General features: G+C 46.7%; 1 protein-coding gene across 7 annotated transcripts in view; it reads right to left on the bottom strand.

Annotated features, from left to right (window-relative positions):
* LOC139381140 (latent-transforming growth factor beta-binding protein 1-like) overlaps positions 1 to 16,136 on the bottom strand; it is a 135,389-nt gene that overhangs the window by 71,344 nt on the left and 47,909 nt on the right. For all 7 annotated transcript variants that reach the window (XM_071124477.1, XM_071124478.1, XM_071124479.1 and 4 more), the window contains exon 5: positions 4,984 to 5,151. In XM_071124477.1, coding sequence (XP_070980578.1) covers positions 4,984 to 5,151 — 168 coding nt within the window. The remainder of the gene's footprint in view (positions 1 to 4,983; positions 5,152 to 16,136) is intronic.

Below are 16,136 nucleotides of genomic sequence, written 5' to 3'. Positions count from 1 at the left end.
CAAGGCAACCCTAGACTCACGAGAGAGGCTAGTGCCTGGTGTTTACTGCGGGCACAGGATCTGGCAACCAGAGAAGCCCCCATCGCTTCCCACTCCACCGCAGGCAGCCCATCCACTGAGACTGTAAAAACAGGGCAGCGCTTCCCTGCCTCCCAGGTAGGGATGACAAAATAAATGCAATCTACAAAGAAGAAAACAAAACTTGGAGGGAGGAAATGACAGTGCGGTGATTATAAACTAATGAAATCTGACAAGGAGGAAATGACAGATACCAGAGGAGCAGTTGACTCCAGCCATCTCCAGCTCCATATAAGGCTGGAGCTGCACAGCTCATAAACTCTCCAGCACGCTCCGCCACTGGCAACCGCTGGACTCTCCCCTTCCTCCATAGCTACAGGTTTTATTCTTCACCAGATGATCACCCAGCCATAACTTGCGTACGTGGGAGAGAAGGGAGCCTATAAAACTCAGTGAAAGTGTTTCAGTTAAATACCTGGCACTCTCCTTTACAAGGCAGACAGAGAGAGAGCTGCAGACTTGTTTCTTTCCCCGGGAGCCTCACATGCTTTCAATTAGGCACCGACCAAACACCTGATTACACTCCTTTGGTCCAGTGAAAGCCTAAACGCACTATTAGTGTGTAATGCTCATTAATCAAGTCTCATGCAGGACTCCAGACACATAGGCCTCCAGACAACTACCTCCACCCAAAGTCAACATGGACGTCCAAAAAATGGAATGGGAACCCCTCCATTCCGGTCCTTCTCACCTCTGTAAAAACTGAACAGGTTACCTGAGGAATTAGAACATTTATGGAAATTGTCCTGAGAGCCGGGGAAATCTATCGGCTTCTTTCTTTACCTCTTCCCTGAAATGGGACATACACTACATGGCCAAAAGTATGCGGACACCTGCTCGTCAAGCATCTCATTCCACAATCATGGGCGTTAATATGAAGTTGGTCCCCTCTTTGCCGCTATAACAGCCTCCACTCTTCTGGGAAGGCTAGATGTTGGAACATTGCTGTGGGGACTTATTTCCATTCAGCCACAAGAGCATTAGTGAGGTCGAACACTGGCTCGCAGTTAGCATTCCAATTCATCCCAAAGGTATTCGAAGGAGTTGAGGTCAGGGCTCTGTGCAGGCCAGTTCTTCCACACCGATCTCGACAAAAAAAATGGACCTTGCTTTGTGCACGGGGGCATTGTCATGCTGAAACAGGAAAGGGCCTTCCCACAAAACTTTACAGTTTGGCACTGCATTGGGGCAGATAGCGTTCTCCTGGTATCCGCCAAACCCAGATTCATCCGTCAGACTGCCAGATAGTGAAGCGTGATTCATCACTCCAGAGAACGCGTTTCCACTGCTCCACTGAGTCCAATGGCGGCAAGCTTTACAACACTTCAGCCAATGTTTGGCATTCTGCATGGTGATCTTAGGATTGTGTGCGGCTGCTTGGCCATTTCATGAAGCTCCCGACAAACAGTTCTTGTGTTGATGTTGCTTCAATTTTTACCTTGCTACGCGCTTCAGCAGTCGACGGTCCCGTTCTGTGAGCTTGTGTGGCCTACCACTTTGCGACTGAGCTGTTGTTGCTCCTAAACGTTTCCACTTCACAATAACGGCACTTACAGTTGACCGGGGCAGCTCTAGCAATGCAGAAATTTGAGGAACTAACTTTTTGGAAAGGTGGCATCCTGTGATGGTGCCACGTTGAAAGTCACTGAGCTCTTCAGTTGCGGCCATTCTACTGCCAATGTTTGTCTATGGCGATTGCATGGCTGTGTACTCGATTTTATACACCTGTCAGCAACGGATGTGACTGAAATAGCTGAATCCACAAATTTGAAGGGATGTCCACATACTTTTGGCCATGTCATGTATTTGTAGAGGTGCTGTGTGAAGAAAAGGGGTATATATAAAATGCTTCCCTCCATCTCACCTCCATCTTGAGTTCAATCAAGTACAGGTTTAACTGGATGAACAACAGAGACAGATTGCAAAATAGAATTGTATTAAATAGTTTGGGATATGGCCTTGTCTCTGAGGAATGCAGTTTGAAGGAAGTTGCTAACTAGCGCTAGTACAATTGCTAACTAATGCTAGTTAGCATTGGCTCGCAAAACTACCTCCAACTTCCTTCCTACTGGACACAAATACATACAAATGGTATCCATCAGTTTCTCTGACTCTGCCAATATCTCAAAGTATCTCTTTAAGGGTAGTATAGCTGGTGGTGGGGAGGGGGATGGTTGTCGACAACTGTTGCTGAAAAACAGCAAATATGAGAGAACATGGGGAAGTTGACATATAAATACATCCCAAGGTTTACACTCATTGGTTGAGAGAGAGGAAAGTGATAATTGCAAGAGTAAGCCCAGAGGCCAATCGCTAAGCGTGTGGAAAGTGAATTACTGTACAGTGACATGGTTAATAGGAAGAGGAGAAGAATGAGACGCCGTGCTGATACATTTGTATTAATTCCCGCTATGGCCGTATAATAGGAAACAGAGGAATTATTTTGATGAAATCGTCTAGAACGAAGCTAACACACAAAATGAACTGGCAGCCGTGACCATTTTTAAATATGAAGCCTGGACCGATCCAGGAGGCTCACAATACTTGGACAGGCAATGCGCACAACTGGGGACACAACATGCCAAAAAGACCACTGAGGTCTGGAGAAACACCACTCTGAAAGGGTCCCTTATCCCCCATAGAATACTGTGACAGTGGAGAGAGACAAAGAAGAGAGAGAGAGAGAGAGAGAGGATGCGAGGGAGAAATGTTATTCCGTTATCAGTAAGGAGCTGATATGGAAACTGAACAAGACCGTTATACAATCTGCAAGCCAGTAGACTGTACAGCTGGGTCCTTCTCTCTTTCCATATACAAGTCTAGCGGAGTTGGACTGCAGGAGAGTTGAGGGGCTGTCTCCATCGGCGACAGAGGGTAATATGGCGGCCCAAAACCACCAGGCCTCCAGCCCTGAGCGCTGACTACGCAGGGCAGCAACCCAAAAAGGAATGTGGAGAAAATGAGACTGCTGCTGCTTGTAAATCAGACGGATGCTTAAAATCACCGGCAGGTTTTTTTCCCCCTCATCTTAAGGCCTTTGTTTTCCCCAATCCAACCCACATCATCAAATTATTCCTATCATATTCTCAAAGGATGTATTGTGTTTTAATTGCACAAAATGTCGTAAGAACAGCACAGTTCAACCCACCACTATGATCTAACCCTCTTTCCACAGGACTGTAAAATACATTTTTCCTTTGCAGAGCCTCCAACAGGCATTTAGTACCGTGTTAAGTGGGTAAAAAGAACAGTTGCAACTCGCCCTGGATAAATGAGTCACAAATCACAAAACAACTTAAGCTTGTTATGGGCTTGGTAAGCGTGTTAATTAGCCAACACCCTGTAGCAAGCAGGGACACATCCCCCCCCCCCCCCCCCCCTTTTGTTATTATGAAGCAAAACTCTCCCTCCTCCTCCTTCTTTCTCATCACTCAGGTATGATAAACAACCATGGGTTTATTCCATCTCTGCTGCTGGAGATGGGCCCGCACACTGTAAATGAAACGTTGCTCTCCTTTTTTTAGGCTCTCGTCTGTGCTACTTAATAGCTCTCTTGGCTCTGAGCATGTAGGGAAGAGCCGGCCTGGGACAGACTGCATGCCTCGACGGGTACATTAGGCTGATACTGCGCCAGGTGCTCTCATTTAAAGAGACAGTCACACGGACAGAGCAACGCTCGAGACTGCAGATCTGCACAAAGAGCAGGAAAAGGCAAGTTAAGCTGCTAAATTTGCATGCACTTCACAACATGATATAGGCATTTAGTGATGATTAAAGAAAGTATCTTGAACCACAAACTGAGTAACAACATCAAATCAAATGTTATTGGTCACGTACACACATTTAGCAGATGTTATTGTGGGTGTAGCAGAATGCTTGTGTTCCTAGCTCCAACAGTGCAGTAGTATCTAACAATGCACAACAATACACACAAATCTAAAAGTAAAAGAATGGAATTAAGAAATATAAAAATATTAGGACGATCAATGTCGGAGTGGCATTGACTAAAATACAGTAAAATAGAATACAGTTTCTAAATATCAGATGAGTAAAGCAGTATGTAAACATGATTAAAGTCACAGAAGCAGAGCGAGCGCTCTCCTATCTGTGTTTGCTGCTGAGTCAGACAGGAATTGGTTTTCTTTGGGTTTTCCCACATGTCTGTGTCAAGAGCAAGGGGCAACAGAGCTCCGTATAAGGATTGAGACAGATTAACATACTAGACTTTTCCAGGGTCTGTGCAACACATTAAGGAACACCCACCTTTTGTGATCCTGTATTGAAACAGTCACTATTCTATTTTGCATATAGCAGGGTTCCCCAACTGGCAGCCCGCGGGCCTAATTTGGTCCGCGAATTATTTTATTTGGCCCCCCAAGTTTTCTGACCATCATTGATGGACATCAAATACTGTAAAAACACCAGGAAATCATCTCCAGGTGATTTACATTTTGAGATCGTATGAAAATGTAAGCAAGGTTTGAAATGATTATGTTTTAGTCAAATTTGATATCTGTTTGGGCTTCTTGCGGTCAATTTGCAGTATACAAATGATTTGTGATTATATTCTGGCTCCCTGACCATCCGCTCCAGAAACAATCGTCCTGCGGCTGAATCCAGTTGATAATCCCTGGTATATAGCATGTAAATCAGATACTACACGTTTATACAGGAAAATACAGTCGGCACATAATGTAAACATCAATCATCAAAATAGTTTCACACCTCATACAGAACGCAGATCATGCGCACACGCACCAACACACTCAACATAATAAACCACCCTGATGCCGGATGCTTTCTACCGCATTAATCACCAGACACAAGACAGCGACCACATTGGATGAACACAAGACAGAAGCAGGTGGGGAAGGGTGATGATAAACTGGACCAGAGATCACTCACCTACTCTGAAGTTGGGGGCAGTGAGGGTGTCTGCGGCATGGCCGTTCTCACTGACGATGGTGGTGGTGTTACCCAGCTCACAGTTGTTCTGGCACCGCCCCCCTGTGCAGGTCACTTTGCAGATGGTGGGTGTGAAGACCACCTTGATCCGTCCCGTGTGGTTCCCCACTGCCAGTCGGGACGCACAGCACACCATCAGAAAGAAGAGGGAAGGGAGGGAGAGTCTAGTCAGTCTTGTATCCATTGGTTAGTCAGTAACACCTTGAGTGGCCTGTCACAGACGATCACGAACAACGAGTTCAGTCAAAACAATAACTGAAAGGACTGTTGTCCTCTCTATTCACATATACCCCCGTTGTGTCTCTCCTTTCCCCTTTTATCTTTCTCTTTCATTCCCTCTCTCTTTCTCTCCCACTGCTTCTAAATCCGGTGGCGTCTCTGAAACATGAGGAGGGAAAGAGAAAAAACAGAGGGAGAGAGAGCTCAGCAAACAAAACTCTGGGATGCACTCCAATTCTTCATCAAAAGTCAAGTTCCCTGAGAGGTGGGTATTGGCAGATCACAATGCCATGCTTTATTCCAAGACGCACAACGAGTGGGCATGGCGGTGTAGTCGGCCCTGGTTTCTCTGCCTTCCCCCCCTCCCTCTTCTTATTTCTCTCTCTCACTTTCTCCATCCCTTTCTCTGCCTTCCCCCCTCCCTCTTCTTATTTCTCTCTCTTAATTTCTCCCTCCCTTTCTCTGCCTTCCCCCCCTCCCTCTTCTTATTTCTCTCTCTCACTTTCTCCCTCCCTTTCTCTGCCTTCCCCCCTCCCTCGTCTTATTTCTCTCTCTCACTTTCTCCCTCCCTTTCTCTGCCTTCCCCCCTCCCTCGTCTTATTTCTCTCTCTCACTTTCTCCCTCCCTTTCTCTGCCTTCCTCCCCTCCCTCTTCTTATTTCTCTCTCTCACTTTCTCCCTCCCTTTCTCTGCCTTCCCCTCTCCCTCTTCTTATTTCTCTCTCTCACTTTCTCCCTCCCTTTCTCTACCTTCCCCCCCTCCCTCGTCTTATTTCTCTCTCTCACTTTCTCCCTCCCTTTCTCTGCCTTCCCCCCCTCCCTCGTCTTATTTCTCTCTCTCACTTTCTCCCTCCCTTTCTCTGCCTTCCCCCCCTCCCTCTTCTTATTTCTCTCTCTCACTTTCTCCCTCCCTTTCTTTCCTGTCTCCTACCTAGCAAATGTTCTAGGTCTTTGGCACCTCTGTCCGAAAGAAAGTTCTCCCAAAATGCTTTTGCTGTGTCTCTTCCTAAGATCACCTCCTCTCTCTCTCTCTCTCTCTCCCTCTCTGCACTTTAGGATGAAGTCACAGGCTACCCACTGCACCGAGATAGAAACTATCAGCCTACCCGTCCACCCATTCGCCTATCCTCTCCCCTTCCTTCCTCCCTCACCACCAAACCCAGCCCTCATATCAGACAGGCAGAGAAAGAGAGGGGGAGGGAGAGAGAGAGAGAGAGAATGAGAAGGAGACTAGCGAGACAGAGAGAAGAGTATTGATCACAAACATCTGTACGAGGTTTACCGCATCCCTTCCCAGACTAGCCTCCTCCAACCTTTCCCCTTCTACTTTTCTGCATTCAGTGACACAAGTCTTTATAGAAAGTTCCTCAGCTCCCCTTCCTTTTTTTTCTCCCATTCACATCTTCCTTTTCCCTTCACCAACGTCTCTCTCTATGTCCTGTCTTTACTACTTTGCATGTCCCCCCACCCACCCACCCCCCACCCATCCAAACTTCCCCAAAACCCCAGACTCCTGAGCTCAACATTTCGTCTGCGGCTGTCAGCTGTTCACACCAGACAAGGCAGAGATGCAGGGAGCATGGCCAAGGGGAGAGAGGGCTTTTTCCTCTAAACCAGAAAGCAGGCAAAACCACTGGATTACAGACTTTTGGGCCGCCTAAATATTTGCCATAAGATAAAAAAAAAAAGATGTGGACATAAAGGGGAACTAATATGATGTAGTCAAAAGCCAAGGACTAATAGACAGTCGGTTTTAAACGTGAGCCAACTGTATTATATACATAATAGACATAGTATTTAAAAGACAAGTTTGCCAAATGTCATTTCCAAGTAGAAGGAAGGAGCGCCGTTCCCATGTAGGAAGGAGCATTGATCTGACTGATGCTGGCATGGGAGAGCTGATGGGGGAAAAGGTCTGCTTTAACAACCTGCTCTGCTTCTTTAAGACCCTATAGACATATCAGGCTCCACTCATGAGAACCGTCAACCTCTCCATCAAACTGCCGCTGCCTGCTGAAAGGTCCTGCGTTCTTTACCTGCAGTATAATCCCCCGTGTCACACCAGGGCTTCCTGTGTCTGCTACGCTGCGCCATCGCTCCAGACTACGCAGAGTTCGGCCAGCGGAGTGTCCCTTTTTAGACATCGCCTCTCATGTCGTTCAGTCTCTCTGCACTCTAGCGTTCACTGTATTATGCCGGTTTGCCTCCATCAACCTCATCACACCGTGACCCAAAAAACGTACTGGTTTCTCTCTGGGGGCTGAGCATTAATTTGGCCGTTACCTCCCAGTAGTTTGTAGCTCTTTACTTTCTGGGGTTTCTGGGTGATTAAGCTACTTCTGGGTGATTAAGCTACTTCTGGGTGATTAAGGCTCTGCTGTTGTCTGACAGCCCCCCTGCACCATGTTCAACACATGCCTTAACTACTCTGACACAGCTTGGAGTCCCTGGCCTCAACAGTGATAAAACATGTCCGTCTTCATCCCTCTATCCCTCTTCTGCCTCCATAAGAGCTGCCTCCGTATGTAAGCAGATCCTTCGCACGGCACGGTAGACTTCTCCAGCTCTGTGGAGCAGCTCTGTGGAGCATATGGAGAGAGAAGCTGGAGGGGCGTCTCAGACAGAACGCAGACATCAATCAGCATGGAAGACGCAGGGGGATGCAAGAGGAATGGGCTGAGAACACACAGGCTAGGCTAGACTGGAGGGATGTGGGGGGGGGGTATGGAGAAAGCGAGTCTGCAAGGAAAAAGAGGGTCTTCTTTTGAGCTCCCCTGGTGGAACTCTACTGGTCCAATGTTTCCCTGTATGGGGTCGAAGACAGCAGTCTGAAGCCAAACATGTAGCCTTCCAACACGGCAATCTACAGCTTAGCGGACGCCTAGTTTGTCTGTGTGGGAGAGCTGGGGGACAGTGGCCGGCGGGGACCATAGCTAGCTGCTGACAGGCTGTCTGTGTGGGAGAGCTGGGGGACAGTGGTCGGCGGGGACCATAGCTAGCTGCTGACAGGCTGTCTGTGTGGGAGAGCTGGGGGACAGTGGCCGGCGGGGACCATAGCTAGCTGCTGACAGGCTGTCTGTGTGGGAGAGCTGGGGGACAGTGGCCGGCGGGGACCATAGCTAGCTGCTGACAGGCTGTCTGTGTGGGAGAGCTGGGGGACAGTGGCCGGCGGGGACCATAGCTAGCTGCTGACAGGCTGTCTGTGTGGGAGAGCTGGGGGACAGTGGCCGGCAGGGGCCAATAGCTAGCTGCTGACAGGCTGTCTGTGTGGGAGAGCTGGGGGACAGTGGCCGGCGGGGACCATAGCTAGCTGCTGACAGGCTGTCTGTTGGGTGGGACAGGGCTGACAGGAAGGCTGCAGGCCCAGCGATTTAGGAGCACAAACATTCTCCCCTGTCTGCTACTCCATCAGTCGGGTAGCACACCAACACCCCTGCACACTGGGCTAAAGCCAACAGTGACATCCCTACCAATGGGGAGCTGAATGCCTGAGGCGCCATTCATTGTAACATAGGCAGTGTATCTACTGTAAGTGTTTTGCAAGATGGAGTAAAGCGTTTTGTGCGGGAGGCAGGAGGCAGGGGGCAGGAGGCATGGGATGGGGATGGGGATGGGGGTGGGAGGCAGGGGGCAGGAGGCAGGGGGGCAGGGGGGCAGGGGATGGGGCAGGGGGCAGGAGATGGGGTTATATTGTGCCCTTGTACAGGTGCATTCATTTTCCTTTTAAGACCTCTACTGTGTCTTAGTGATGTGCAGTTTGTGAACAATTCAATATTTTTGAATGACTCTTTTTACTGACTCAAGAGTCATGATTCACTCATTTCACTTGTTCGTTTGACCTGGGATTAATACGCCCTCCTCCGGCTTAGCGGCTCTGGATGCGTGCTCCAACCAACTAATGCTGCAGGCAGCATAGAGAAGAAAAATACATGTTCGAACTGATCATTGATCGCATGGTGCAAGAACGAATGCAATTCATTGATTATTGAATGTTATTGATGTTCAGCTCAACAAACTCAAACTCGAGAGCTAATCGTTTAAGGGGCTGTTGCAGTTCGCAAACGATATTGTGCTTATCTCCCTCGCTGCAGTCAAGCATTGTGTTCTGCCAAGACTAGTCCACAATGTAGTCCAATTGCGGCCCCAAAGACATCGTTTCAAAGTTAAGAGAAATAATCCTATTTTTATGCCTACCAATCAAAACGGTACATTGTTTGAAGCACACTTGTATAAGTCTCAGTAACAAATGACAGCTCTAATACCCCTATAGAGAACGAGAGGCTTGCAGAATCATGACTCTTTCTTGTTCATCAGTAGGGGGTCCTGCGTGCTCCGGGCATTACAAATGAAAGAAATTAGTCAAAAATATTTTAATTTTTTGAACAGAAAGAGTTGTAAAAATCAGTAAAGTCCGTAAAAAGAGCCGAACTTCGCATCGCTACTGTATTTCTCCTTTCGTCCCCTCTTTCCGTCTCCCCTCCTCACCATCTATGTCTCTCTCTCTCTCTCTCTCTCTCTCTTCTCTCTCTTCTCTCTGATGCCTGGACATATCCCTGATGGTCCCACACTGGAGCTGTATGAGAGTGGACTGGGGTTATTTGTAGCTCTGTGGCCAGGCTGGGGCTGGCTGAGCACTGCAGCCACAAGGGCCCCAGAGGGGAGACGGAGGAAGACGCAGACAGACTCACAGAGACCAGCGGAGGCTGTTGTGTCTGCAGACTGCTCCATTTATAGCACAGAGACTGTCTGGGTAGACGGACATGGAGCCATTCACTTCCAGGTCAGCAAATGACTTACTTACCTAAGGAAGTGTAACAGGAGGTTAAAATATGTATATCCTCTGCCAACACAGTAGAGAGTATACCTCTAGGTGTACAGCATATCAGATGTACAGTATAACCTTAAATACATACCATGAGATGGGAAATCATCATAAAATCCTCCAAGCCACTACGCGTCCAACCACAAGCCATGCATTATTCATGTATCTCACTTTCAAAAGCCACTTGACTGTTCGGCCACATCGTAAAGTGTAAATGGAAGACAATGTGTCTTCCATGAAGGGGCCGCAAGGCTATTCAGCGGGGGAGCTTTAAGAGGAGCAGATAACAGCTATTCAACAGCTCAGCACACTGGAGATGGCCTCTCCCATTCATATCAGTCTGTCACACTTGTTGTTTCAGCAATTGAAGGGGTTCTCTGTTGGATGACACAGTGTATCACCTTGCTCTGTCATTTAGTTTTCTCTCCCACTCCCTTCCTGTATCTGAAATTGCCCACTGAAAATGAGGCTAATAATTCATTTTAGACAGAGCCGAGCAGCAGGCAATGCTTAACTCTTTATGCCATTACCGCTGGGGCTGCAATTTGAACAATCCCATTGCTGCCCAACTTCAAGCTCCAGTTACAGCAGATGTGAGTGTGTGTGTGTGTGTGTGAGTGTGTGTACTGTTTATGCCCATAAGGAACAATTGCTGCCTTTTATCCATTTAGATGAAATGACTGTTGAGTAAGACAATGTATTTACCATGCAAAGACTTATCTGACTAGAGGCAGCTGACAATGTGACAGATGTTTATATATAGATCCCATCTAAAGACTAACATACCATCTTAAATGTTTCAATGGCGCCAGAGGAGATGGCTGCAGTTTTACGGGCTCCTAATCAATTGCGCTATTGTGTGTGTTTTTTCGCATTATTTGTAACTTATTTTGCACATAATGTTTCTGCCACCGTCTCAAATGACCAAAAGGAGCTTCTGCAAATCATGACAGAAATTACTCACCTCGTACTGGACGAGTCGGATGCAAAGGATTTACTTCGGACAAGGACCAAATCCCTGCATTCGCATGAAGAAGAGACGGCGATATCGGGGACGTAGGTCGGGTGCCTTGTAAGGATCCGACGGCGAGTGGGTAATCCGCCACCTCTACCATCAGTCCTATTAGCCAACGTGCAATCATTGGATAACAAACTGGATGAGCGTAGATCAAGGCTATCCTACCAATAAAAATTGTGATATCTTATGTTTCAATGAGTCGTGCCTGAACGACGACAATATAAAACAGCTGCCACCGGTAAGACGAGGGGTGGTGATCTGTGTCTATTTCTCAATAACAGCTGGTGCATGAAATCTAATATTAAGGAAGTATCAAGGTTTTGCTCGCCTGAGGTGGAGTATCTCATGATAAGCTGAAGCCCACACTATTTACCAAGAGAGTTATCTATATTTTTTGTAGGTGTCTATTTACCACCACAAACCGATGCTGGCACTAAGACCTCACTCAACGAGCTGTATAAGGCCATAAGCAAACAAGAAAACGCTCATCCAGAGGTGGCTATCCTAGAGGCCGAGGACTTTAATGCAGGGAAACTTAAATAAGTTTATCCTAATTTCTACCAGCATGTTACATGTGCAACCAGAGGGAAAAAAAACTCTAGACCATCTTTACTCCACACACACAGATGCGTACAGAGCACTCCCTTGGCCTCCATTCCGCAAATCTGACCATAACTCTATCCTCCTGATTCCTGCTTACAAGCGAAAATTAAAGCAGGAAGTACCAGTGACTCACTCAATACAGAAGTGGTCAGATGACTCAGATGCTAAGCTACAGGACTGTTTTTCGAGCACAGAGTGGAATATGTTAGGGGGACTCTTCTGATGGCATTGAGGAGTACACCACATCAGTCACTGGCTTGATCAATAAGTGCATTGATGACGTTGTCCTCACAGTGACTGTACAGAGTAGCCTAGTGGTTTGAGCGTTGGACTTGTAACCGGAAGGTTGCAAGTTCAAATCCCCTAGCTGACATTCTGTCCCTGAACAGGCAGTTAACCCACTGTTCCTAGGCCATCATTGAAAATAAGAATTTGTTCTTAACTGACTTGCCTAGTTAAATAAAGGTATAAAAAAAACAGGGTAGTAACCGAAAGGTTGCAAGTTTGAATCCCCGTGCGGACATTCTGCCCCTGAACAGGCCGTCATTGAAAATAAGAATTTGTCTTGCCTAGTTAAGAACTGACTTGCCTAGTTAAATACATTTTTTAAAAACATACCAGCTGTTCTACAGGCAACATCCACACTGAAATCCTGTTATGCCCTCTGACGAACCATCAAACAGGCAAAGCGTCAATACAGGACAAAGATTGAATCCTACTACACAGGGTGTCATTGCAAGCCCCACTACATCATCAGATGTGGCAGGGCTTGCAAACTATTATGGACTACAAAGGGAAGCACAGCCACGAGCTGCACAGTGACACCAGCCTACCAGACGAGCTAAATTACTTTTATACGCGCTTCGAGGCAAGCAACACAAAGCAACACAAAGCATGCATGAAAGCACCAGCTGTTCCGGACGACTGTGTGATCACGCTCTCCGTAGCCAATGTGAGTAAGATCTTTAAACAGGTTAACATTCACAAGGCCGCAGGGACAGACGGATTACCAGGACGTGTACTCCAAGCATTCGCTGACCAACTAGCAAGTGTCTTCACTGACATTTTCAACCTGTCCCTGACCGAGTCTGTAATACCAACATGTTTCAAGCAGACCATGTGCCCAAGGTAACCTGCCTACATGACTACCGACCCGTAGCACTCACATCTGTAGCTCACATCAACACCATTATCCCAGAAACCCTAGATCCATTTAATTTGCATACCGCCCCCCAACATATCCACAGATAACGCAATCTCTATTCCACTCAACACTGCCCTTTCCTACCTGGACAAAAGGAACACCTACGTGAGAATGATATTCATTGACTACAGCTCAGCGTTCAACACCATAGTGCCCTCAAAGCTCATCACTAAGCTAAGGACCCTGGGACTAAACACCTCCATCTGCAACTGGATCCTGGACTTCCTGACGGGCCGCCCCCAGGTGGTAAGGTTAGATAACAACACATCTGCCACGCTGATACTCAACACGGGGGCCACTCAAGGGTGGGTGCTCAGTCCCCTCCTGTACTCCCTGTTCACCCATGACTGCATGGCCAAGCACGACTCCAACACCATCATTAAGTTTGCAGACGACACAACAGTGATAGCCTGATCAACGATGAGACAGCCTATAGGGAGGAGATCAGAGACCTGGCAGCGCTGTGCCAGGATAACAACCTCTCCCTCAACATGATCAAGACAAAGGAGATGATTGTGGACTACAGGAAAAGGAGGGCCGAGCACACCCCCATTCTCATCAACGGTGCTGTAGTGGAGCAGGTTGAGAGCTTGTCAACATCTCCAATGAACTATCAGGGTCCAAACACACCAAGAGAGTTATGAAGAGGGCACGAATATGCCTATTCCCCCTCAGGAGACTGAAAAGATTTGGCATGGGTCCTCAGATCCTCAAAAAAGCTCTACAGCTGCACCATAGAGAACATCCTGACTGGTTGCATCACCGCCTGGTATGGCAACTGCTCGGCTTCAGACCGCAAGGCACTACAGAGGGTTGTGCGTACGGCCCAGTACATCACTGGGGCCAAGCTTCCTGCCACCCAGGACCTCTATACCAGGCAGTGTCAGAGGAAGGCCCTAACAGAGGAAGGCCCTAACATGTGCCCCCGCACATTGACTCTGTACCGGTACCCCTTGTATATAGCCTCGTTACTGTTATTTTATTGTTGCTCTTTAATTATTTGATATTTTTCTATTTTGTTATTTTTCTCTTTCTTTTTTATGTATTTCTTTTTTACTTCAGTTTATTTTTGTAAATACTTAACACTTGTTTTTCTTAAAACTGCATTGTTGGTTTGGGGGCTTGTAAGTAAGCATGTAAGTTCTACACCTGTTGTATTTGGCACGTGCCAAATAAAATGTGATTTGATTGATAATTTGATGTTATTTTCCTCGCCATAAACTAAATCTCCTATTACCATAAACAATCTGGCTTTATATTCAACCATGGCAGATCATTTTCTCAAATTGTCAGATATTTCATCTTACTAAATAAAGTACATATAAACTTGAATGCATCTTCCACACAGTGATTGGGATACCATCAGTGCAACCCCTCCCCTCCCCACTGGCAACACCCTATCCCCAGCCCCTACCCCCGAACTCCCCAATTAGGCTATGTGTGTTTTTATATGACTCAGAGTACAGCAGGAACCCATTCCACAGGGGGAGAGCGGGCTACTGCATAGCGCTGAAATCGCACTGGCTCCCGTAACGTGAGAAATGGGTGCAGTCCAAACCCCATGCTAAAAAAATGACAGGCTGACCTAACTAAAGCGTCACTACAGTGTCCGTTTGGCAGTGATTAATGGTCGGCCCGATAAATCTCCAGCCCTGAAATAACAAACAGGCCAGTGTAATTGGCTCAGCTGGATCTGCTGACACTAGCTGGTGTCGTGCGGTCTGCTCAAAGAGTAAAGAGAGAGAGAGAGAGAGAGAGAGAGAGAGAGAGAGACAGAGAGAGAGAGAGAGCCTGTCACGGAATTTTCCAAACCTCGGGTTCAGTCGTCCCCAGTCTCTGCCCCGTGCCAGCGAAGCCGTGCCTGGGAGAGCTCAGGAATTTTAAAGCTGAGCCGACGACACTTTTATTAAAAAATTAAATTAATTTGTGAAATAACATCTTTAAAGTGTTTGAGGACTTTGCGTACCGCCACAGAACCAATGGTTGGCAAAATGTGGGAAAGGCCTCAGACTCACAAAATCATCACTTAGTGAATACTAGCTGATTTAAGAGCAGAGGTTTGTGACAATATAGTGCTGCCCTATGAGTAAAGATGACTGTTTCTTAGCTTATTTTGCACATCGTAAAGTCACCTGGTGTTTCAGGTGCACATCCAAAGCTTCCAAAGACTTAAATTACGTACATCTGTGGTTAGAGCTTCAATAAAGCCACCTGTCAGTCCAGTACAGTAGCTAACCTTCCTGTTAAAAACCCTCTCTCTTTAACCCTCTCTCTGGGCCTGTGAGAGACACAAACTTTGTAGCCTTTTACTGATGAGGTACAGTGCCTTGCGAAAGTATTCGGCCCCCTTGAACTTTGCGACCTTTTGCCACATTTCAGTCTTCAAACATAAAGATATAAAACTGTATTTTTTTGTGAAGAATCAACAACAAGTGGGACACAATCATGAAGTGGAACGACATTTATTGGATATTTCAAACTTTTTTAACAAATCAAAAACTGAAAAATTGGCCGTGCAAAATTATTCAGCCCCTTTACTTTCAGTGCAGCAAACTCTCTCCAGAAGTTCAGTGAGGATCTCTGAATGATCCAATGTTGACCTAAATGACTAATGATGATAAATACAATCCACCTGTGTGTAATCAAGTCTCCGTATAAATGCACCTGCACTGTGATAGTCTCAGAGGTCCGTTAAAAGCGCAGAGAGCATCATGAAGAACAAGGAACACACCAGGCAGGTCCGAGATACTGTTGTGAAGAAGTTTAAAGCCGGATTTGGATACAAAAAGATTTCCCAAGCTTTAAACATCCCAAGGAGCACTGTGCAAGCGATAATATTGAAATGGAAGGAGTATCAGACCACTGCAAATCTACCAAGACCTGGCCGTCCCTCTAAACTTTCAGCTCATACAAGGAGAAGACTGATCAGAGATGCAGCCAAGAGGCCCATGATCACTGCAGAGATGAACTGCAGAGATCTACAGCTGAGGTGGGAGACTCTGTCCATAGGACAACAATCAGTCGTATATTGCACAAATCTAGCCATTATGGAAGAGTGGCAAGAAGAAAGCCATTTCTTAAAGATATCCATAAAAAGTGTTGTATAAAGTTTGCCACAAGCCACCTGGGAGACACACCAAACATGTGGAAGAAGGTGCTCTGGTCAGATGAAACCAAAATTGAACTTTTTGGCAACAATGCAAAACGTTATGTTTGGCGTAAAAGCAAC

The sequence above is a fragment of the Oncorhynchus clarkii genome, chromosome 23, assembly GCF_045791955.1.
Source record: "Oncorhynchus clarkii lewisi isolate Uvic-CL-2024 chromosome 23, UVic_Ocla_1.0, whole genome shotgun sequence".
Taxonomy (NCBI): domain Eukaryota; kingdom Metazoa; phylum Chordata; class Actinopteri; order Salmoniformes; family Salmonidae; genus Oncorhynchus; species Oncorhynchus clarkii.
This window is presented reverse-complemented; position numbering and strand designations above follow the sequence as displayed.